The sequence below is a fragment of the Sparus aurata genome, chromosome 13 (assembly GCF_900880675.1).
Source record: "Sparus aurata chromosome 13, fSpaAur1.1, whole genome shotgun sequence".
NCBI lineage: Eukaryota > Metazoa > Chordata > Actinopteri > Spariformes > Sparidae > Sparus > Sparus aurata.
Genome location: NC_044199.1, coordinates 14,201,733 through 14,227,678, shown reverse-complemented (window position 1 = coordinate 14,227,678; position 25,946 = coordinate 14,201,733). Strand labels below are relative to the sequence as shown.

The following is a 25,946-nucleotide window of genomic DNA, read 5'->3' as shown; positions in this document are numbered from 1 at the left end:
GCTTTTGTTGAGCGGCTGAAGACACACATGTACATACACAAACACAGACTACAATAGACAAGAGAACTGTAGTGAAAGTGAAGTTGAGGCGATACACATACTGAATGTAGTCTGACGGAGGCCAAAGGACAGCCATGAGAGCAGAAAGGAAAATTAATTATTAACACTACCAGCTCCTTACAATGATATCAGCACACCAGCGCTGCCTGATAAGATGAGCCATGACCTCACCCTTTAACCCAATCACAACCAACGTCCACCGTCTGACACGGATGTTATCCGTCAAGACAAGATATGCTGTATAACCAGGCGCTGTACATGTGTCCACATCATGTACTTCCCTGCAAGATAATTAAGATTTAGTTCACTGGGAAAAAGATCAAAAGAAACTATAATATTTATATCAGATTTTTAGAGTAACATCAAAAATATGTATGTGTTAGGCACATATCAAAATTAGGTGATAATTTTAAAACGTCACGCCTGTTCATCAAGATCCATGAGACTTCACACTTGATGACAGTGTTGATGCATTATATCCCTCTGATTGGTGGTGACAGCAACAGTGCAGCAACTCAGCAACAAGAACCAAGATAGATTCTACAAATCATGTCTCTCTTAATTAAACTGTTGAGAGTTTTGAGTGCGCTGAATTGATATCGCTACCTCAGTAATTCAATAAAGGAATTCAAACGAGCATCTATTGAGCATGGTTTGAGCCTCTTCATCTGTTTTAGTCTGCTGGCATTCCTTAAAAGAGACTGCAAGAAAAACATTTCTTATAACTAAAGCTCACAACAAAAGCAGCTCAAGAAATGAGTCAGACTCTCAGATGTCTCTTTCATATGCAAGTACTGCTGCAGCTCAGCATTTATTTTAAGCACCACAAACCATATGTGTGTCCACATCTCCAGACATTGTGTTTTTATTCAAATTACATCTCCAGGCTACTTCTTGCAAGCTTTCCTACCTCTTTTTATACTCTGTATACCAGGTCTGTGTATTGCAGCACGGAGAAATGCATTTTATTGTCAAAGTAAACATGTGTGTGCTGTTGACATGTGGAGCTTACTGCCTCCGTGACAAGCATGTCACGGCAGGATGAAAAAAATAGACAGGAAAGGAAGGGGGGAAAACTATTTCTTACAACACTGGGAATATTTTCCTCTGCTGTACAAAGAGCTACTGTGTGGCGAGAGAGGGCAAGATGAGAAATGAGCAGTGAAAGGATTTTTCCATGGCAACCTGCGCCTGTGCATGCACTTTTTCAGCTATGCTTTTCATACAGAAAAACGCTGCATGTTTTTCTATTGTACCCGCATCCTGTGTGATAAAGTAGCTGAAAACAAGAGTGACCAGTAACAGGGCAGGCATCAACGCATTTTGTACATTCATCTACTGGGAGGAGTACACAAAAACACACGCAAGCACACAGGCTTCTTAACAGGCAGAAGTTAGCATTACAAGCAGAGACCAGAAGCTTAAGCAGCAGAGTAAAGAGACATGTGCTCCGGAGTAGCTGCCTTGTCAGGCCACGCTGACAGACCAATAGCTGTCACACACACACACACACACACACACACTCTTGCAGCACAGATGGCTTATACTGCAGACACACGTAGCAGCACATAGTGACGCCACATCATGCCAAGACACCAACAATACTTTCCACTTTGCTTTAAATAGCCAAGCCTTCGAGCCTGGTCGGTGTGTTAGACCGTCTGTGTCTGTGTCTGTGTTTGTGTTTGTGTGTGTGTGTGTGTGTGTGTGTTCCCTGCATCCAGCTGTCCGGCCGCTATCTCACCTTGAACTGTCTATGTGTCGGACTGATGGGATCCAGCTCCCCATCTCCATATTCAAACACCTCCTCCTCCTCCAGCACCCTGTCCAAGTAGCACAGCACCTCCTCCTCTTCCTCCTCCATGATTCTCTTTTCTTTCTTTTTACCCTTCTTCCCTCTGCCGCCTCCTCCTCCTCTCCTCTTTCTGCCCGAGATCCCCTTCTTCAGGGCCTGCCTGGACACATCAGTGTTTTCCCTTCAGAGTAAGTCGTCTGGACGCCGAGAGAGAAAGAAGAGAGGACCCCGCCTACACAACCCCACCCCCTTCCTCTGCTGGGCTTCCTGGTGTGAGTGTGTGTACTCTGTGTGTGTTTGTGTGTGTGTGTGTGTGTGCGCCACTGTTCCACCTCGGTCGATGAGGTCTGCCCTCCCTCCACATCCACCCCTCCCCTCACAACAAACGCTATCCAGCCACTTCCTTGATGGCTACATGGGCCGTTCGTGTATGCCTCACTGGGAGAGTCGTTTGCTTCACTCTCTTCATTTCTGTCTTCCGTATCTTCAGGCAAAAGCCACTTCCTCGAAACACACAGCTTCTCTCTTTCACGCATTACTGAGTGTTACAGAGTTCATCTCTCTCTCGCCTGTCCTGTCTCCTGGCCATTGTCTCTTTATTGATCTGCTGATGGCCTTGGATGTGGAGCCGAGACCAGCTAATGTGCTGCCAGTGCGGCTGATTCTAATTACAGGTCACATAGTTCACTTGGTAGCAGCCGTTTAGCGAAGGCAGAACATGTGGTTAAAGTATTAAAAAAAAAAAAAGTGAAATAAGCCACGTGTGCTCCAAGACAATATGCTGGGAAAATCAATAACTCTAGATACTAGAGGGGAAATGAAACTGAAAATGTGAATGACACGATTCTACTCTAAGTTTGCGTTTTTGTTAATGAAAAACAGTTCCCTCACCATGACCTCTCAGCCCGCTCCTGACCCCTGGTTGCCACTTTACAGGAAATGACACCCACTGCCACACTATCAACCACCCTCTATACTTTTCTCCCCTCTGGCTGAAGATTTCAGAAATGCCCAACACCTCGTCTTTGCTGCCATGTCTGCGGACTAATCTGGCAAAATCAACGCGTTTTTTCGGGGATGCTAACCGCCTGGCCTCTACTTTATAGGTCAGACCTATTTTACAAGCCAAGGACCTGGAAGACTATTGGGAAAATAAATAATAGTCAAATTTATGCTTGTGGCTCGTCTTTCTAGGTCACCACCATTACAAGCCATTAACATGGGCAGCGAAAGGACCATATAAATAAGAGGACAAGGGAAAGAAAATGACCTCAGAATGGAAAAAGAATAAATATGAGAAGGAGGACCAAAAAAAGTGGAAGAAAACAAAAGCATAAAACTAGTGAAGTCAATTACATTTGTGCGCTTGAAATCTTGACATGCAACACCCTCTATCCTTAGACATCCATTTGACTAAGGAAAACCTTTTAAAGGAGGGAGAAACAGAGAAACCTCTGGCCTCCTCAGATATACAGAAACTACAGTTTTAGAGCATTCCCAAAATATAAATATAAACTAAGACTTATCACCAAAATAGTCCAAACTGAAGGCTCGTCATGCTGAACGGCTGCATTTTGGCAGGGAGGTGTCGGCGCTGGCTCTCTTGTGTCAGTGGATGAGAGGCCAGTGCAAGCTCAGCGGAAAGAAAGGCCGACTTCACAAGGCGGTGAGGAGAGGACGACTACAGTGGAAAGACCTTTAGAGTCCAAACGATCCCTCGCAGGATCAAACCAACCGCCTATATGAACTGCTCTGACTCAATCTGTTACCAAGGTGTGGGGGTCAAGAGACATGTAAACAGTGTGTCTTCATGATCTAGTGCTATATTTTGCCTCATGTGATGTTATTTATATCATGGCTTCTTAAAGGTGGAAGGATTAAAGTGTTTTAAAATGTCTCTGCGGGCGCGCAGGTGGTCGAGTGGTTAGAGCGCATGCCACATACGCAGCCGACCCCGGTTTGATTCCGGCCGGCAGTCCTTTGCTGCATGTCACATCCCCCTCTCTCTCCCATATTGCCTATCTGTCTACTGCTTAATAAAGGTGTCTATGCCAGAAAAAATCTTGAAAAAAAATTAAATAAAATAAATAAATAAATAAAATGTCTCTGCTCTGATAAAAAATATGTGAGGTTAAAGTGGTTAATAGTAGTTACTCCATCATTGTTAATCATTAAAGTTAATTATTAACTATTTATTTTAAAAAAAACAGTACACTTTAAATGTTTCTTTATGGGAAAATGTCCTGTCTCATCTGTTCTTACCCCAATTAGCCACCAGATGGAGACACACTTTCATTTTTCATGAGCTGACCCCTAACAAAGCGACTCAAAGAATGCAGCACAACAATAAAATGATTCACATGTCAAAGCTATTATAAGGTCAATGATCAAGGCCACAGCGTATTTGTAATATGATGATAAAACAGCTGCTTGGAATAGAGATTTTAAAAAGGGCCAATGGGAGAGAGCGGGCAGATTTTAAGGCCAAACGGAGCGAATGAGGGGTAGATTCTATATTCCTGTTGGGTGTATATTGAGAAACAAAGTACATCCCTCTAAACAAAAGTCTGAGCCAACCAATCATGACTGCTGTAGTTTTCATTCATGCTTTTTTCCATGCGGCATGTCAAAGCAGCTTGTGAAAGCCTGTTAGCCCTCTTTTTCTGTGTGGCTATGTGTGTCAGAGTGTGCGTGTTGGAGGGGAGGTTCAGGTCATAGTCAACATGACTCCCACTGAGCCTCCCCGGGCTGCTGATGAGCTGCACCCACTCACACATTCATACAAACACATACACACACACACCCGCGAGTCATGAAAAGAGATCTGAAATTCCTTACCTACTGACATAAAAGATCACAAGGAAATATGCAGACAGAAACATTTAGTAAACATTGTGCATTGTTATATGAGCCATATATTGCTACTCCCTACCAGAAATTCATATAAAAGACAATGGCCCAGTGAATTTTATGACCACCAAAACACACTGAAGTACAAGTGATCACTGCAATGACCACTTTAAAAATGTTTAAAACAACTCCAATGTTTTGGATAAACAGGCCTGGAATGTGTTCTGCATTCAAGCACAAACTGGCAGATCGGTGATGGTGACGTTAAACCCCATGTGGGTCAGCGGTCATTTCCTGCTGCTATGAATGTGCCACCTGCGGTGTGCTGCAGGGAGTCCAGCTATTTTAGCTAATCACTAACAATTACACTAGGTCATAATCTGGCAGCTGTCCAGAAAAGACCAAAAGACTGTCATCGCAGATAGAGCCTGAAGTGAAATCATCTCAGGTGGAGCTGCTACTGCTAATAACAAGGAAAAATTCTGGCTGATGACGGATCTGCTTTAAGTGTATTACACTCTTTACAGGATGTCAGGCTGTTCATAGTGTAAAACATTTGAATGTGCTTAACACATTTTAACTGTCTTCATGATATTTCTAAATCTTTGAGTTGAGACATTATGAGTAAATTCTAATAATAATATGGAACATTCAGTCACCTGTGAGTTTTTGTTGCAGTTGTCAATGATATAATAGTTGAGCTGGGAGTACTTTGAAGGCTTTTCTGGATGCTACATTGAAGAACAAGGTGTTTTTCTTTTTGTCGCAATAATACAACATGCACAAAATTTATACTGAAATATTTACTGCTTCTTGTAATTCTCCCTTCGGTAGAAAATCCTAATTTTTTGAGTATGAAATTCCCTCTTTGTGTTACTATCACTAGACTACAGCTCAGCAAAAAAAAAAAAAAAAGAAAAGAAAAACACTGTCCAAGGATGTACACAAACAAGGGATATCATACAATGAACACTCATTTTGAGCCAATTAATCAGACTAACTCATAATGCTAAAGCTTCATGTTAGCTGAAATTTAGAGTGCATTTTTAAACAGAAGGATAACTGTGGATTTTGTCAAACACTTAATTTAATTTAATCTTGTCACAGCCAATATGGGCAGGAGGCTAGCCACCAATAACTCTTTTACCGTATATACAGGCTTGTGAGTAATGTATTAAGCTTGACTTGGAAAAATGTGAACCTATCCTTTAAATGAAACTTCATCATGTGATTTTGCAAAAATGACTGTTGAGATCTCATATCAGTGTTGAGCTCTAGTGTAGGAATTCTGTCAAATAACTTAAATATACCTGAGAAAAAGATACTGTTAAAGTACCACATGTGTATTTACTCACGTTCCTAAAGTTGAATGTCTGAGCGTCCCTGAGTAGAATGATGTATGCAGAGTTTGACACTAGAAAGCTGCTCTCACATTCACAGCCAGGTACATTGTCTCTGTTCTTATTGAAAATCTGAAGGGGTCTTCACTAAAACACAAGTTAAGTTTATAAAACCTACAACCTGCATAGAAATCAACCTTCATGCCTTTTAGGTTCCTACATATTTTACCTCAGTAGCTTGCCTGGAGGAGAACTGCACCTGAGCCAGTCATGTAGCATGTAATCTCAAAAATCCAGCCTGTGATTTATGTGCAACAGCCCCTCTCTCTATCTCTATGAGTGTGTGTGTGTGCGCACACTCTTACCCCTGGCGGAAGGCCCTCTGGTGGCGTGGGGGAGACCGCTTCTCCGTCTGGCCCTTGGGGCGCGCACAGCTGGGGCGACATGGTGGGCGATTCATCTATATAGGGCAGCGTCTCTGAGCCGTCCTGAGACTTGCCGTCCTCCGTTCCGTCCCCCTCGTAGCCATCTGTGTTGTAGTTAAAGTCTGGAGGACAGAGACAGAGCGGGAGGGAGAGATGAAGAGAAAAAGAGGGATGCTGATTAGCATTTCACCAAAGAGAACAAGGCCATTTGCTGGGCTCCAGTGAAATACTTCCTCAATGCTGTTTTCAGGCACTGAACTCTCTTTTTGCCCACCACTTATTCTGTAAACTATGTTAAGATTAAACATATAATAACATAAACCAGGAGGGGAAAAATATTTTGATGATTGAAGGTGCTATGCACAGAAACACAAAGAGTTTACAGGCAGAGGACATGTGGATTGTTGAAGCACGTTGTGTAAAGCTCAGTGGCTGAAAAAATGGCAAATACAACCTTAATCTAGCATGGCAGCAGATTTCACATGTAACTTTCATACTCTAAATTTCATTTGTTTCTGCTGCATCAAAGTCTTCTATAAGTTATATATATATAAGGTTCAGAGTCGGTATTGAGGTCACTATTCATGTCCAGTGACAACGCTGGTGTTAGGGCCTGAGTAACAGTGACAGCTCCGGTGGAAGGGAACAACGCTGACTTTGAATCAACTACTGCCTTCAAAGGAATGCTGGTGAAGAAAACGGTAGAATAACGAGCTCTTGCTCTTTTCCCACAAGCAAGAAAGCTGTAACATGGAAATGGTTACAAGCCAAGTCTCCAACAAAGACTGACTTGATAGATATTGCTATTGCAATTCAAGGGGTTGAGAGAATAACTTTTTTGCTAAATTTACATACTGAAAAAACAGTGACAGCGTGCTGAAGCTCTGTGAGATGACTGGGGAACAACATGAGACATTAGGTGAGGACGGGGTTAAAAACACTGAGATACGGTCGTTTGTCCCATGCCAACTGTGCTGTGATCATGCCATAGAGTGAGTCCGCACTTTCAATATGCAAAAGTGTGGTTGCGTGTATTTGTTTTTCTATCTCTCTCTTCCATCTGTTTTCTCTGTGACTGTTCTGTACACCTTCTGGCCTCCTGACAGGCTAGTTTGTCCCAATCTGCTGAAGTAGTGTGAGTGTACCTCATGAGGGAAAAACAGACAACTGCTCTGGAGCTCTTGCTCTTTTCCCACAATGTATTTGAGAAACATTGCAGCTTGTTTATTAGCGCAAGACAAATACATATCTACCTAGTCTCCAATAAAGACTGACTGGATAGTAGGGCTGCACGATTCTGGAAAAAATGTGAATCACGATTTTTTTTGCTTAGAATTGAGATCACGATTCTCTGGCACGATTTTTTTCACAAAATGTTTATTGCACTGATGAACTTGAACAAAACAAAAAAAACATTGTAGTATGGAAGAGGCATACTACAATGGTTTTTTTTTTGTTTTGTTAGTTCCATCATTGGATGAGAAATTATTTTTACAAAAGTAAAAAAAAAAAAAAATTGTCTCCAAGATGAGAGAACATCCTCTAATACCTCATGTTGTACAGTGTTTATTGGGGCCGTAGCTTTGGCTAGGTGATATGAGATAGCTGCTGTGATCGGCTTTCTAAAACGGAGGCATAATATTCTTCCTTTTCCAAAAACCGCCTCAGAGGTAGGCGTAAACATGTGACGTGACGTGAAGCCCGAAGTTGGGCTGCGAACAGTTGACAACGAATTTGTCTTCAAAATAAGAGCTTTGCATTGCACCCCATTGGAGTTTAGAACTGGGTTCTTAGCGGGGGGCTTTTTTTCGCTACAACAACAAGCTAGCAGTCGAGGCGGAAATAAGTGTACCGTCCGAGGCAGCAAATCGGCGGACCAAAACAGACCCCAATTTGCCGCCCTCTGTCTAAAACCGCGGACCTAGTCGTCAATAGGACGGGCAGATTGGCGGCTTGCTGCCCCGTCTAAAAACGGCTTCTCACACTCCTTCCAAACACTCAACTGCAGGCGGGCTCCCTCCACTGAATCACGTGTTGTAAATACGCTTTACCACAGGTTGAGGGAGGAGGCAGCGGCCGTGCTGCGTTTGGGGGCGCTTCAAAAAATCCGGGAGGAAAATAGGAGCATTTGTTTGTGATTCGGCTCGAGATATAAAATGCTTCAGAATCGCTGTGTGTAGAAATGAGATCACGTGTATGTGTGAATCGAGATCGCGATTTTTAACGATTTTTTGTGCAGCCCTACTGGCTAGATATTGCTATTGCAGTTCAAGGGGTTGAGAGAATAACTTTTTTGCTAAATTTACAGACTGATAAATTCCTGCAATACTGGGAAAAATGACTTGTGTACGTGACTGCACAAGATGATCACTGAACCTTTATCATATGACCTTTTATGTATATTGATCAGCATAATGCTTGCATCATCACACAGGTGACCAGCTGTCTGTTTGTTGTACTGTGTAACTGTATCTCAATGTTGAAAAGATTAAGTAAGAAAAAAGAAAACAGTGGAATAACAAAAGGCATAAAAAAAGCCTGTGTCAAACATGAGCCATGCTTGGTTGTTACCCCTTATATGTGATGTCCTAGAGAGGACACGTGTATTTAAGCTTGTCGATCAAGCTGATAATCTTAAAATCCCCAAGATGACGTAGTCAAATGTTTTATCTTGTCAAAAACCCAAAGACAATAAGTTTACTGTCAAAGAGAAGTAAATAAACCAGAAAATATTCACATTTAAGAAATCAGAGAATAAAGCCTTTAAAAGGAAATTACTGAAACCCATTAACGGATTATAAAAATGGTTAACAATAATTAATTCAATAGGTAACGATAAATTGAAATCAATTAATTGTTGCAGCTCTTATGGACAAGCATGATGATAATAACGCTATAAGACATAAATATTATTAAAAAAAGGGAGGATTTTCTTTACTGCAAATAAGAAAATAGTGTAAACAAAAAAGCAAAGATGCTTATACAGTGAATATAGATTATCCAGGAAGTCAACTTTCACGCTGATCACATAAAAATCCTGTTTATACACCTGATACAGTACAGTGCATCTCTTTGATGAACAAGGATAGGAGAAGTGCATGCACCAGAGCTTATGTAACTATTACAAAAAGGCACAGAGCAGTGGGCTGCTGTAAAAGCAGAACCAAACGTTTCAAAAGCAAATTATGTGGGAGTGTGCCGGTGAGCGTATAACCTACACTGAGCTCAACCTTCATAAGCACAGAGAAACATGGGCTCAAGAAAGGTGTTCTTGTATGCTCGTGCGTGTAAGAATATCAAACAACTCTTTCGAGCCACAAGTGAGAACTAATTGGGAAATAAAAGCAGGGGTCAATCCCCACAGGGAGGACATACACCATCACACTAATGTTGATGGGTGCCTTGAGTGGCCGACACACACACACACACAGCCGTATGTCACCTTCTGACACGCACAATAACCCACAATCACTGGACCACCCACCTGCCAATCAAAAAACTCCCTCCATCTGTTAGTTGCATGAGAGTATGTATGTGGACCATGGGGAGTCACAGTGACCATATGGTTTATTCGTAGCTGCTAGGCAAATAGCTGACAAATGGTGCATTTGGGTCTGAGCTGGCTTAGTGAAGCATGTAGAAAAAACAGTGACAGCATGCCAAAGCTCTGTGAAATGACTGGGGTAGAACATGAGACATAAAGGTGAGGACAGGGTTAAAAACACTGAGATACGGTCGTTTGTCCCACGCCAACTGTGCTGCGATCATGCCATAGAGTGAGTCCGTACTTCCAATATGCAAAAGTGTAGTTGCGTCTCTTTCTTCCATCTGTTTTCTCTGTGACTGTTCTGTACACCTTCTGGCCTCCTGACAGGCTAGTTTGTCCCAATCTGCTAAAGTAGTGTGACTGTACGTGAGCACGAGGGAAAAACAGACAACTGCTCTGGTTATGCAAGATATTTACCTATATCTATATTTACCATTGTCAGCACGTAGGTCTAGACAAGCACCAATGTCTGTTCACTCTTTAACCAATAATTTTTTATTAATCTTTTTGCACCAACATCAATAGGCAAAATCATTCAGAATTACAGTCAATTACAGAGTCAGATGAGTGAAGACAAAGCAGAGCAAATAGGCCTGAATATACCCTCAGCTCTCAGCTGTGTGCACACTGTGTGCATTTGGCTTACTTACAGTTACAGAGCTTTCATGCATTTCCGTATTTTAATGTCAGCTCTGTATGCATTGTGTGTAAATCTGTTAATGAATCATTAGATTCACTTTGTGTTTGAATGAATCTCTGCGTGCAATTTGGTGTGTAAGTGGTCATTATTTCTGCTCATTATGTCTGATTAGCCATATTAATTCAAGGCAGGGATACAAAGAGAGAGAGAGAGGAGCAGAGACAAAAAGAAAAGGGCATTTGTGAAGAAGTCCGTTTCACCTGGCTGGCGGCTGCTGCTGCTGTTCGGCCCACAGTGGCAAAATCAGACCAAAAACCACAACAGTGGGAGATCAGAGAGACAGAAATAATTACAGCCGTATGTGGTGCAATATAGTTAGCAGAAAAGGCATCATACGCTGGTGGTGGTAGTATGCGGAGGTGATATCTTTAAGGTATTTATGTCTGATCTGTCAACCCTGCCAGGCCCCAAAATAGAAACCAGCAGTGTGACAAAACCTGTTTATCCCCTGAATGACAGTTAAAGCATATGCACATTTTAGTTAATTGAAACTGTGCGTTAATTTTGTAATAAATGAAAACTACATTCATTAAACTGGCTTGAGTAGGTGGACATTGGCAATATGAGGTAAACCGGACATACACTGATTCATTAATTACTTTGTGGTAAACAATAACATCTACTTAAAAAAAAATAAAACAGACTTAATGGTTATTTGCTGGTTCAAATGAAGCATAAGACCGAGGCATAGGCATCCATTTCAAACTGAAAGACTGTCCAGGCAAAAACATAACCTTCAAGAGGAAATCATTACTCATTGAGTTTTATGGCAGCATTTATGTTATTAAAAGCACCGGAGCAGCAGGCTCAACACATCTACTGGTTGATTTCTTCATTAATGTTTAATTGTGGGAGGTGCATTTCTGTGGGGGAATTACTGTAAACACTGAAAAGGGGCTGCACAGATACACACAGAGTGAACACATAATTCTTCAGAGCAGGAAGTTGGTAGATAGGTTTACAGTATAGAGGAAAAGAGCAGTGCACTATTGTAGATTTGATGGGGTTTTACATGTACACTACAAGCAATCAGACAATACAGAAGAAGAGGAAATGGAATAAGGGCAGGTCAACTAGCTTATTGTTTAAACATCAGAAATTGAAGAAGTTAAGCCAGACTGTGAATCTGAAAAGTTGGTAATCTATTGGAAATCAAAGCTGTAAAGTTAAGCAAGAAGAGGACAGCCATTAGAATTATGGACACAAAAGACAGTGTTCCTAACTTAGCTTATCTTTTTAAATAGAACAAGGGCTACTTCATATTCTCTGCTGAGCACAGCCATGAAAACGGATGCTTTGCTCAAACCATGCCAAAATGGTGACAGTAATAATACTACCATGTTAATGTTTAGCAGGCATAATTTGCCATTTTCACCACTTGAGTTCAGCGTGTTAACAGACTAGCATTTTCTTATAATTGTAGCACTAAACTCAACATACAGCTGAGGCTGATGGCCTGATGTGAATGGTTAACCTGCAAAAGAACCATGAAAACACAAACAGAAAACTTGACAAGATAACAGCATCGGATGAAATGCAAGGGGATTTACATTTCATCAATTCCTCCACTGGGCATCATGGATGCCTGTGACAAATTTCAGGGCAATCCATTAGGGCTGGGTATCACCAGGTACCTCGCGATACGATACTATCACGATATTTTGCCCACGATAACTATAATATCACGATACAGCGATTCTGCGATAATCGATATATTGCAAGAAATTTCATCCACGATACATCACGATATCTGTGTCACTGAAGAAATTCAGAATTTATTGACTGCACTGAAAAAAAAAATATATATTTTTTTTTTACATTTCTAAATATCAATATTTGGCACCAGTGTATCGATAACGTACCTCAAGACGAAATATCGCGATATATCGTAGTATCTATATTTTGGCACACCCCTACAATCCATCTACTCATTGTATAGATATTACAAAGCCAATCAATCCAAATCAATGTCATGATATTTCACAAAATTGAAAGTGAAATATCCTGATGAGATAACTTTGATCTGATTCATAGAAGGGTCAACAAAATCATAACGATTTCTCCTCAAGGAACTTAAATATCTGTAGCAAATTATGTTACAATCAAATAAAAAAAGTGGCAGACTGACCAACTGACCAACCAATTGCAATCCCAAGAGCCATGCTGCTAAAAACAAAATATCTCTAAAGCCTTTAATAAAGAATTTCCATGTCTGAATCAACAACATCTGCACTGTAGAACATACAACAAACAAACTTAAATGGCACATAACCACATACTTATCATCTTTAACTAGAGTCGACATTGTAATTGAAATTCAATCCATACATTGTGACATCATTGTGTCATTATTTATGGCAGAAACTAAAGTTACAGATTAATTATGCAGACCCACAGATTTTACACAGGCAGTTTTTTTAACCAAAAGATGAGATCACGAAGCAAAGTGTAAGAAACTGTGAGTGTTTGCTGAGTCTATATCCAATCGTGTGAAACCAGCTGCTGAAGCTAAAAGCAGTGTGGCTCTGTGCATGTTTTAAATGTTTCAGTCAGTTGCACCGGGGCAGTAGTCTGACCAGTTTAGTGATTTATTTAGTCAGTTAAAAAGCTCACATGTGCACGGGCCAATGACACAGGAGTCTGCACGTGCACATGTTTATCTGCAAACACCCTGACAGGCTGAAATGTAGGCTGCCTCAGTCAGCTAATGCGCCCTGACAATCCCTGTGCGTGACAAACAGAAAAATCAATGCTGTGCCGGAATTTCTCTGTGGAGAGGAGTCATTAGCCCAAACCTGTTATTACTGTTCAATAGAGCAGTCCCCAAACACACACATATATTTTACAGGGTTAACTCAGGGACACACTCAACATGACATGCGATTAAACAGGAGACAACGTCAGGTAAAAGGACTGACTTGCTGAGGAGAAAGACCTAATTGACAAATCAATACGGGCCCCGCTCTTGAACATCTCCGCAGTGAAGTGAACCTGTCACACACACTCAGCCACACACACATCTACACACCAGAGAAACTACACGATCAAACACGAGGTGACCAGACCAGACTTACCATTGCTGGAGAGGAGAGAGCGAAGGACACACGCGGCCTCAAAGAAGAAAGCCATGAGTGCGTTGGTGTCTGCGTGAGTGTTGTTTGACCTAAACACCTTCGCTGGCAGGCATCTGTGTCACCAAGGCAGTCGGGCAAATATTATGTCACTACTTAAGTCCCACTGGTTCCATTTCTTCCACTCAAAAATTCAACAACACAAACTGAGAGGCTGACTCATCTAAAATGAGAGAGCTGGTTTGGAGCTGCTCTCACTGTTGAATACTACCACTGTTACGAACCTTTCAGACAGCACTCATTCAAATTAAGGCAACAATGCTGTATTCAAAAACACCCACAGCGGGGGAGGAAACAACTCATACGCACAAAAAGAGCGGTTACTGTATGGAAGCTATAAAATGCCTTGAGTTTATCAACGTGTGTCTGTGTCCTCTTGAAATTGTCACGTCACTTCCCTGCTAGCCGATAAAGTTCTTCCCTGTTATGGTTTACGGGTCACGTAGCCATAAAAATCAATAGTGTGGGTCCATGTGCATATCTGTTAAGACGATCCCAGGTGGAACCAACAAAAACTGTTTCTACATTTGTAAATGATTCGAATTACATTGCTGCAGGCCAACACAGCAATCTCCTGAGTCCAACAAACATAGCGCAGTGATGATTAGAAGTGATGATTAACTTTCACAGGATTATTTATATACGTACTGTTGTTAGTTTTTTCCCAGGCCCCACTGGCTCTTATCAAATGGGGAACCAGGTTTATCATACAATCTGCAACTCATTTGTAAATGTGAACACTGTCCATTGAAAAGAGACATGCATTGCCAGCCAAACACAGCACAAAGTCTGTCTAGACACACACAATCAGCTCTGAAGCCAATCAATTCAAATATTTCTATCGTATACCATCTCTATTTTAGAAATGTGACTGTCAGTTTTACTAGAGACCTGCAGTATAGATTCAGTTGTCAACTTTGAACTTGTAGTAATATACTTTTAAAGATTTTCCTTGTAAATAATTAAAAGGTCATACTGAGTTGACATACAAGGGTTCCATGTGGGACACAAAGACATGAAGTTGACCATCATGGGCCCCAGTGGTGGCCCTTCCCCAGACAGATTTGTATGTTACAATTGATAAATAATCACCTGGTCTTGAATATTTGAGCTGACTGGGATAATTATGGTTAGTCATGATAATTGTCCCTATTTGCTGTAAAATAGCTGGATGAACCTAACAAAACTTTCCTAATTCATTCACTATTTACACATAATTTTCCACAGTTTGAGGTTTGACGGGCACTCTTGTGTCATATCAGCGCATCGCCTTCTTCAGTTATGTGTCGATAGCACCCGAGTGGAGAATTTCTGCTTATCTAAAAGGGCTTAACTTATAACAATAGCTAAGTGGTGGTATATGGAAACTAGGACTGCACAATATATGAAATAAATATTATCAAAATCACAATATGGCCAAGTGCATTATCCAAAAAGTGGAAGCTGGAAACAGGATTGCTGTAGTACTGTAGAAAAGTAGAGTACTTAGAAAACAAGTTTGTTTGGTACAGACTCCTGCAAATGTCATATCATCATGATTTTTTCAGAGAAAACTAAAATTGTGATACTTGAATGATTATTCTCACTGTGCGTAAATTATAAAATGTTATCATATCCTGCAGCACAAATGGAAATGCACTGCATTTTCTTTTGCAGGTTTTCTGAAAACTCAGTTAAAATGTGTGCTTAATGAGGATGAAAAACTAGTTAATGTTAGAAATGTTGCAACAATTAGAAAGAGAATTAGGTGTTTCAGCCAATTGGTTGGGGCAAATAAGCGATTTACCTGAGTACATAGCTTCAAAGTCAGGATGACGATGTAATGTACAGAAAAAGTCTTACATACAGATAGCTAAGAGCCGCCAATGCGCAAACACTAAGAACATGTTTCTTCAGTGCTGCTAAAATGCTTTACTAGCACTGATGGTCATTACTGCACAATTACCTGAACTGAGAGGTTGGAGAAACACATGTGGAGACCACAGAGTGATGAGTAAGATAAAACTGGTTGTACATTGCTAATATCCTGCATGTGCTGACAGCGCAGGACTGCCTGTAGACAGCTTTAAAGAACAGAACAAAACTTTGATTAACACAGAGATTTCATGTTGTGGTTGGATGGAACCAATTGTAGATGTTCAGTGCTGCATGTGCGTAAGTGCTAACAATAGATTATGAAAGCCTCACGACTTGTTTTCCCACTTTACTGCAGTAACCTTAGAACAGCAACTAAAACCTTCTGACTGATGTCATTTTAGCAGAGACATTTTAGTTTTGAATGTGAACGAAACTGCCTCCACTCATAAAATTATGACTGACAACCCTGATCCTTCTAATGTCATCTCTCCTCAGGGTAAAACATATCCTTGGACATGGACACTTTTAATATCTGCCTTAGAACATGATTTAGTGATTTCATATCAGATGTCCAGTTCTCATTTGTCATTCTACTACCAAGTCAAAACATATTTTGATTAGCTGCATTAAATACACTCTTAAATACAGAAAAAAAGAGATGCTTTTTGAGGGATTGACTCCAAGACCTGACATTTCCACAAACGTTTAACTATACTGAAAAGGTCATGTTATAAAACTTGTTTCACTGCATCATCTCCAAATGAGAGTTACGCAAGGGATAAAGATCCAGAAATTCAAACCGCATTATCAGTGTTGATTTTTCCTGCTTTCTACTTTTTAAACCAAATGCAGCATCCTGGTCCTGTATCATGCATTTCATGTTTCTTTCTTACGTTTTTCTATGGACCTCCTTTGCACTGCACATAATTTCACCTAACAGGTTACCTGATTTCCCCTTGGGGATGAATAAAGTTAACTATCCATCTATCCATCCATCCATCCATCCATCCATCCATCCATCCATCCATCCATCCATCCGGGAAGTTAGTGCAGCCCATGAGGAAACAAACACTCTCACTGTGTCACTCACACCACAGATACATGCTCTACACAGTTACTCATACAGGCTCTGGTGTGGATTGATGGGGTTAAATAATGGAGGCTCTAGATCATAAGGAATGGTTGCACCAGTGGAAAACTCTTCAGCACTCGGCTCCGCATTGCTCACTTTAGCGACTGCAGTCTATGCGACAGAGTGTAAACATTAAGTGTTTAATTCTGTCTTGTGAGTAGAGAACTACCTCAGCAGTTTTAGAGCAACTACTTCCACATGTGCTGAAGGAAAATTTATTACAAAGGGATCAAAGTGAAAGCAAAGGAACAAATCAGAAAGATGATGAAAACGCCAAAATGCTGCCAATGTCCTCCCCTCAGAACAGAGCAATAATACTAATGCCTGTGCATTAAATATATAAATTATCGAGTTCCTCAATCTCTGAGGGCATTTATGTCCATATGACATCCTAAAGAACCCTTCCATGATGCATTCAAGGAGGCTCTGAAGTGTGACATTTGCCTGTCAGCTGCTGAACAATAAAGCCCATTGATGGAAATGCAAATACATCAAATTAAAATTTGTATCCAGTTTGGTTATCACCTGTCTTCCAGGTTTGATTTTTAGACAACACAGCATGTGAATGCAACACTTTTCTGCAGCCAAATCAACCTCTCAACTTTTCTCTGCTTGAGCTACACTGCCTCGCAACAAGGTGACACTGACAAAAGATAAACATTCACTTAGACACATCAACTGTATAAAGCATGTTTCCTGCAATATGGTTTTTATAATCAACCCTAACCCTAACCCTTCTTGAGACCAATATAAATCATCTGTAGTAAAGTCTGATCAGTGCAGGATTTTTTAAACTAATGCAGATACTGAAATCGGGAAATAAAAAAAATCTGGTACTGTTATATTGTCCAATCTTCTTATATACAGACTATATGCGAAGATCCATTGAATGTGGTTATCAAACACTTCATTTTACAGCTTAATTAAACACGCACTGTCCAAAATAAAATCTGAGCACTGAAACAATGCTTCAGCAACAGGAATTTATTAACTTAAATTACCTCAAGAGTGTATTTCTGCATGATGTTTAGACAAGACTTAAAATACCAAAAAATACTAAAAAAGATTTAGATAAGAGAGAAAAGATAAAATATGGAAAGGACTATAAGTTATGTGCATTATATACAGGAGTCAAAAATGTGCATTATATACATTTACATAAAGTCAGTGTGGCCCGCCACTCCTAAATCCTAGCCGCCGCTCCTTCACATTTATTTTTCTTCTTTTTTTTTTAATTGTCGCAAATACACCACCGCCGCATCATATCTCCACCTTCACAGCAGAGTCCTGCAAACTAGATAACTATCTTGCTCTGTATCTACTCTTTGGAGTAGACGTTAATTACTCGCAAGAGCGTGGCCTTGGAAGTGACATCACGTCAAGCACCCAGGCACCAGGTCGGAGAATCAGAGGAGTGTCATCTTGAAAATAGGGCAACGACTCACCGGAGAAAAAGTAGACTTATTAGCTTAAGAAAACTTATTATAGATTTTATAAGTTCAATAGACATTCGCAAAATATTGATGGCCAGCTAAGGTTACGTAACATATCGGTAGCTTAATTAATTGGGCCCGGTGCCAACTCAACTCAGTGTCGCTAACGTGAGTAAACTAATTGACAGCATTAAGCGAATATATACACGCTATGATGTAACTGCTGAATGCATTTTCAGATGAGCTTGTTCAAATATTTCTCAAAGAAGAGAAAGACACCTGATGAAGATGACGCTAGTCAGGTATCATTAGCCTTTTACTGACTCAAATGATGATGGTTCGGTAAAAAATTGTGTTCACACTTGTAATCAGATGTGATATGAGTGTAAATTATCTAACGTTAATGTTTTATGTAATCGTAAAAGACAAGTAACATTAGACAGGGAGGAGCAGTGGAACAAAGTGAAGGAGAGCATAGTACAGCAGGGGAGAGCCGAGTGAAGGAGCAGGAGAGCAAAGTGATGGTGCAGGAGAGAGAGATGAGAGTAGAGGAGAAAAACCTAAAGGGAAGCACTGGCTATCAGGCTGGGACCCTAAATTAAATTAAATTTAAATTAGATTAAAAAAATATATATTTTATTGTATTCTTTGTTATTATTTTTTATTTTTACATTCAGCCTTTAAAAAGCCATTTTCCATGCCAGCCATTCAATAAAAAGGGGGATTATGCTGGGCATAAAAGTAAAATCTGCAGTCAAGTGTCATTTGTTTACGCCGCCACGGCTCCCCGGAGAGCCTGCCCCCGCTGCTGAAAAAAATCCTAAAGGAAACACTGAAAGTGTCAGATTATTGCCTTGTTGAAGGTTGGATGCATAAATAAATACAGTGTTTAAATACAGTGTTTGAATATGAATATGTAAAAAAATAAAACAGTATTATTGCACAGGATAATTGCACAAGATGGCGGAGGTAGAAGTGGTTCTGACAACGTATACATATTCTATCTGTGATAGGCCTATATCAGCCAAGTAAATCGACCAACTGACATATTGATCATTCTCTAAATTATAGTTAACTATATAAAACATGCAAACCTCCTGTGTGATCCTTTCAAGAGGTCGGAGGTGAAAGCACTCACTGAGAGCTCCTGTTTAGACACGGTAATTGGACTCAAACACCAATGATGACGTGCATTTCATCAACATATAAATACCCTCTGATGTGATTTTCACCACTGACAGCTGGTTACAGAGAAACAATAGGTACCATTGAGGCAAAGAGTCCAGAGGTTCTCCTGAGTGGAGCTGGACAGGAAACTATATATCATCTTAGATTTTGGATACCGCTATATCTTGATATGGTGTACATGTTGTCTTTTCCTGGTTGTAAAGACTGCATTAGAGTAAAGTGATGTCGCATCAGTATTGAAGTATTTCGTCAAAATTATCATATTTGATTGCGTTGCCCACTCCTAGCAAGTGCTTTTGAAGAGATTTCATAATATCAAGATACATATTGTGTATCGCAAACATCCTAAAAATAATCCCATTAATCCCAATTCATTTAGCCCATATCAACCAGCCCTACTCCTGATAACAATTGCTTTGACGGGGCGCTGTTTAGCCGGGTAGATTGGGCGTCCCATGTACAGAGGCTTTGTCCTCGCTGCAGCGGACCCGGGTTCGCCTCCCGGCCTGGGTCCCTTTGCTGCATGTCACTCCCCCTCTCTCTCAACCTGTTTCCTGTCATATCTTCAACTGTCCTGTCAATAAGGCCAAAAAACAAAAAAATTGCTGTGGTGGCAGTGTGGCAGTAGAGATGGTCCAAATTTCATAGCATATCCAAAATCTAAATCTGCAGTCCCATCCCTGCTACCCTGCCACCCACTCATTGACCTCCACCTTATGTCAGCTCACATCACTCTCACTGCTAACCTCTCCTGATAGACAGCTCTAAATCCACCTGTCACTCTTGATAACCGGCCCTCGTTTCCATGGCAAGGACAAAGGTTGCCATGACAACTGGCCAGGTTAATGCAAGTGCTTACTCTTTGCTTACCAATAGGCTGTTTGGTCATGTCGGGGGGGGGGTGCCTATGTTCCTGGAAGAGCACCGCTATTTATAATCGAGGACAAGAGAAAGTTTTAAAATTAAACAGCCAGAGTCATAAAACCAGCTGAGGGCTCCACAGAGAAAGAATACTGTTTGCTTGGATGTTTAAAACTTCCTCATTCACTTCATCCCTCCCATACTAAACAATAAACCTCTGCAGGGATTATATGGATTGCAGCTAAGCGCACACTGATTATGAACCTGGCACAAAAGGAGAAATCCATCGTCGTGAACATGGCAGATCTATAGGCGCATTATAGCTTACATTACTGCATTTTCCTTTTTGTCTGTTCGTTCGCCTGTCATGTGACCACAGCCTGCGTGCCAATTACTGCTGCTTGTCAGTTAACAGAGGCAATCATCCATACTAAAATACATATTAGGTAAACTAAGACAAAGGAGCTAAAAAAGGGAATGTTTTTAGGCAGTTAAGTAATGTGGGTTTCTCTGATATGTGTAAGGCTACGTGATAAAACCGTTCTGGCATAAGGGTGAGTTGCTGACATTAGGAGACTGAGACATAGAACACAACCTATAATCATTTCCATTACCCTCCTGTTGGTCGCTCGCCAGGAAGGTAATAAAAAACAAACAGTATGACTAGATCGAGGCACCAAAAAAAAAAGAGAAAAAAAAAGCAACCTCTCCTGTGCTGCATCGCCTCCTCACTCCCACACCGGGCAGCAGAGTAGCAGCTCCTCTGCCGGGTGATATCACACAGATAGACCCTTGCTTGGAGCTGTGATGGCGGGGGTGCCAGCAGTTTAACTACACTGTGAATTTCTGTCGAAGCAAGGCCAGAGTCGACGAAAATGGCTGCTTCTATAACCTCAGACATAAAAGAGTTTCTTTTAAAAGTGGGTTGTGTGTGTGTGTGTGTGTGTGTGTGTGTGTGTGTGTGTGTGTGTGTGTGTGTGTGTCTGAGGGGAGGAAAGTGTTATAGGCATTGATATGATGGGTGAGTGGGACTACAGAAACCTGCTAAGGCATACATCACCCAGCCAACACGTCCACTGGTTTACTTGAGACTGACAGAGGCATCCATCACACAAACGCACAAACACAACAACAGGGACACACACAATGGTAAACGGTAACGACAAAAGCGTGTACACACATGTAACAGAGAAGAAAATAGCATGAACAATTTATATCAACTGCCAACCATTCAGCTACGTGCAACATCAAAAACACTGCAGATATGCCGGTATGCAAATGTAGTCACCCTCTGCACAGCTGCTGTACCTGCACGACGAGATAACTCATTTCTCTGCGCCTGCCTCTGAATCGACTCTGATACATACTGTAGTGGCAGTGACAGCAGTATGCAAGCATTCTGTGTGGGTGTCGACAAAGCAACAGCAGCAGCACATTGTGTCTATGGTGTAACAACTGAAGGATGAGTCAGCACTAATGTCCTCTGTCATTTTTCAAAATCCTTCTGTAATTGTATTGGTGAAACTGTCAAGGCGACAGCGACTCTCTAATTATCAATTAAGGGTCCAGTGTGTAGGACTTAGTGGTACATATAACAGTGAGGTTGCATATAGCAAACACCTGAATACCCCTCTCTTCCACTCCACTATGGTGGCTGGGAAAACACGAGAGGTCGTCTCTACAGCCACAGTTTGGTTTGTCAGTTCTGGGCTATTGCAGACACATGGTGGTTCAACATGGCAGAGTCAGCTGAAGAGGCCCCATTCGAAAAGCTCATTCTGAGGTAACAAGAACATTACAATTCTTATTTTATCATTTTTTATTATGAACTGATGAAAACAAAATTCAAAATATTATTCAATTTCTGCCCCCAAAATCCACCTAAATTTTACACCTTTAAAATCTGCCATACATTTTCTTGATAATCGATTAATCATTTGCTCAGTAAGATATATATATTGTCAAAAATGTCCATTAATCAATTATCCAAAACCTAAAGATTTTAGGTTAACAATTATGTAAATGAGAGAAATGCAGCTAATCCTCAAATATAAGAAGCGAAATGACACGGAGCTAAAGAAATCAATCGATCAATAATGCAAGTAGTGGCCGCATTTTCTGTCGATCAAGCAGGTGATAAATACACCAATTGTAGCAGCTATAGAAATCTTGCAAGGATGACTACATCTCTATATTTAAATGGGTTTTTAAAAAATTTACTTTTGTGTTTGCACATAAAAAAATGACAAAATACTATCTTCGTCATCATATTAGGGACGAACATATAAGTACAGAAATATGTTGAGAAGATTCAAGAAAATCCAGATTGGTATCAAATATATTGGCAACCTCGGTGTAGCAGTGATCCAGGGATCAGAGAAGCTGCCTTGTGACCAAAATGTCACTGGTTTAACAAACACTTAACCCAGTGGACTTCAATTAAAATGTGTGAGCAAAAAGCAAAAATGAGACTAGACGCTCAGTATCCTAGGGATAAATCAATAAAAAAAGAAAATAGCTCCCATAGGATCTCCTGGTGCAAACAGTCATCCTTCCCAGCTCTCCCTAGTCCATCTATAGGAGCTTGGACCTGCTGTGCAAAGTTGCAAACCTATTAAGTCAGGCGAGGGAAAAGTTGCTGCTGCAGTGTGAGAATTCAATCAGGGAGCTAGGCTGCCTTGCTCAGCATTTTCTTTTCTAAAAGGAGGAGGGGGGTTACATCATGCCCTGCAGCCAGCTAAAACTTAGTGGGCACCAAGAAGCAGCAAACTGCAAACTGCTTCTGTATAGGGGACATGGCTGCAGTGACTGAGCACGCAAACATACGCACTGGTTTTTATAGCAGAGATGTGTGTTCGCATGCTAGGGCCGCTGTGCGCTTTTAAGTATCTTTGGGGAGGTAATTAAAGGAGAAAGTGAGTGTTAGCAGCTCTCAACATGTCTGTACATGTTTATTAATCAAACGTCTATACTGTATAAATACTGTAAGTTCGTGCGTGTGTATGACTAGTATCTTCAGTGCAGCTCTCAAAAGACGTAAGTGAGCTCAACCGTAACAGAACTAATCCTCCAAAGACCAGATAAAAGACAGAGAGAGGAAAAAAAGAAGAAAAAGACAGAGCGCTGCCTCCTGTAGCTTTCTGTTCTCGACCCTGTGGAGCCGTGACACCGTGACAGTACATCAGCGGCTTGACAGATGTGAGGCCAATGTGTGCATGTGTTGACGGCTTTTACACCTCCCTGTCCTGCGGTCATCAATCAGAAGGTGACGCTGGGGAAATTAAACGCCTTTATGAAGGTCCATCTTTACAGCCCGGGCTTGTTACTCCACTCATCAACATAAAGTATTTCAATGGCAGCAACATGACATGAGACTCTGGGGACAGAACCAGCAGCTATATAGGATCACTGGAAACCAATTCACTCCCACTTTATGCAGATATTTCAAATTAAAAGCTATAAAATGAACTGAGGAGCTTTGGTGAGCCATATATGAAATTTTCAAACATTCCACATTTTTCAGAAATTATTCACCAGCTGGTGCAACTGCAGTTAAAGCTGTTAAGACAGAGAAGAAAGCTCTGCACCAGAATCTCTGCTTCATTAGCTTTTAATGGATTCTCTTATTCTGTGAAGCAGGTCCAAGATTCATCAGGTGCTCAGGTCTTTTTCGTCTTACAATTTCTGCCCGCATCCAGAAAGCAAAAGGTAAACGCATCAGCTGACGACAAACAGCCGCTGGCCAGAGAAGGCAGGTGTGGAGCGACAGATTGCATTCTTTGCTTCCCCCCAGGAGGCACCTCAACTGTGATCAATTCAGCTTAGCTACTGTTTAATATGCAGAGACACCCACCCTCTACCTTGGGCACACACTGCATACAGAGCTCCTCAAACAACTGAATTTGCAGAAATGTAAGTAGTGATGCATGTGGGCCACATGTGCACACAGAGACAGACAGCAGATGTTTAGAGAGTCACATATTCCAATCCAGACGGTTACTTGAGCCTTAAATTTGAATTTTTGTTTGACAAGGAAGCTCAGCAAAACTGCAAAAATGACTGAAGCGTTGGTGGAGCATTTTGTTAACAGTTGTTTGTTGCAAAACAGATGACTACGGCACAGTTATGTACAAGGAACAGTCAAGGGTCTGAGTTCAGGGGGAAGTGTAAGACATGCCTCTAAACCATGAAGGTTTGAAACACATCTGTTTAGCTAAGTAGAGTTTTAATAAAATATCAGCTTTTTAAGTCTGTTTGCATGGCTCACTGCACAGCACAGTGAGTAGATGTTTTCGTGGGGGTTTGTGGAGAAAACAGGTGAGGCTGTTGGAAAACCTTACATTTAAGAAGGCTACTTCAAAGTTTCCAAATGTAGTTGTTTTCATAGCTGTTGTAGTGGTGTGTGCGAACTAAACTAAATGCAGACCACAAGAGACTGTAATCCACAAAACATCACCATCAAAAAAGCAGCATGTCTTGCAGCATCATAGTTTTTCGTTATAAACAAGGAATGAAAAAGCAGTAAAATGGCATTTAAAGTTTTCTGACATGAAAAGAGAAAAAAAATGAAAGCTTTTGTTATTGGAGCAAATTTCCTGGGAAAAAAACAACCTTCGGGGCGCCCAAAAATAATCTAAACTAAATAACTTATAAAGCTGCAACAATTAGTCAATCAAAAGAAAAATTAACCATCGATTCGATCATTTTTGTTGTTATTTTAAAAAGGGAAACATGTCAAACATTTGTGGTTTCAGTTTGATAAATGTCAAGATTTGCTGCTTTTCGTTGTCATATATGACAGTATATGAAGGGTCTTTCGGTTTGGGACTGTTTGTTGGCCAAAAGAAGCCATTTGAAGAAGTCACCTTGGGATCTAGGAAATTGTGATGATTCTTTGCAAACTTCTGACAATTTATATACCAAAGATCAACTGACTAATGATGAAAGTAATAATAACAGCAGGGATTAAGTGTTGTAGTTATTCTCATTTCCTCTCTGTCTCTAAGGATCTATGAAAAACTTATTAGAACTTCAATTAATGAGGACCTCATCACTGACAGACTTCACTTGAAGCAGCATGATTACTGTGACGATTGATACACTACATGCAGCACATAATGCAGATTTGAGCACTGCTGGGTGCGACCTGAGAGCTGTTACTGCTTAATGCTCTAAAAATAACCAACCGCATGAATTTCACATGAATGCAGGATGTGGCAGGTAAGTGGGAGAAGCAATAAATACAGGTAACTGAGTCGATGTGTGGATGCTGTAGCAATGAGAGGTGTGAATGTGTCATGGTCACCTTCAACAAAGCGGATAAGTGCAAGAACATCAACTGTGATCGGTCTGCAAGTGAAATTTACAATTCTATTTAAAGAAATCAGAAGACTTCTGAGAAACATTAAAGGTGTAGTCCAAAGAATACATTTTTACCCTTTTAGTAATTCTAACCCACATCCAAAGACATTCATTCATTGTTGAAATAATGAAATATGTTGACTTCATTCTATTGTAGGATAAAATCCACAGATTATGCGACTACTTGAGAATGTTCCAAATGATTCACAGTTAAATGTCAGTGTGTCAGTTTCAACAAGATCTACCTGCTATCGACTTGATGTTAT

The 25,946-nt window shown here is 40.7% G+C and overlaps 1 protein-coding gene across 5 annotated transcripts in view; it reads right to left on the bottom strand.

Moving 5' to 3' along the window:
- The window catches only part of abr (ABR activator of RhoGEF and GTPase), a 143,148-nt gene that overhangs the window by 78,718 nt on the left and 38,484 nt on the right, over positions 1 to 25,946 (bottom strand). For 4 of the 5 annotated variants that reach the window (XM_030437416.1, XM_030437413.1, XM_030437414.1 and 1 more), the window contains exon 2: positions 6,411 to 6,592. In XM_030437416.1, coding sequence (XP_030293276.1) covers positions 6,411 to 6,592 — 182 coding nt within the window. Of the gene's footprint in view, positions 1 to 1,804; positions 2,044 to 6,410; positions 6,593 to 25,946 lie in introns of those variants that run through there. The other variant, XM_030437417.1, reaches the window with a different exon arrangement.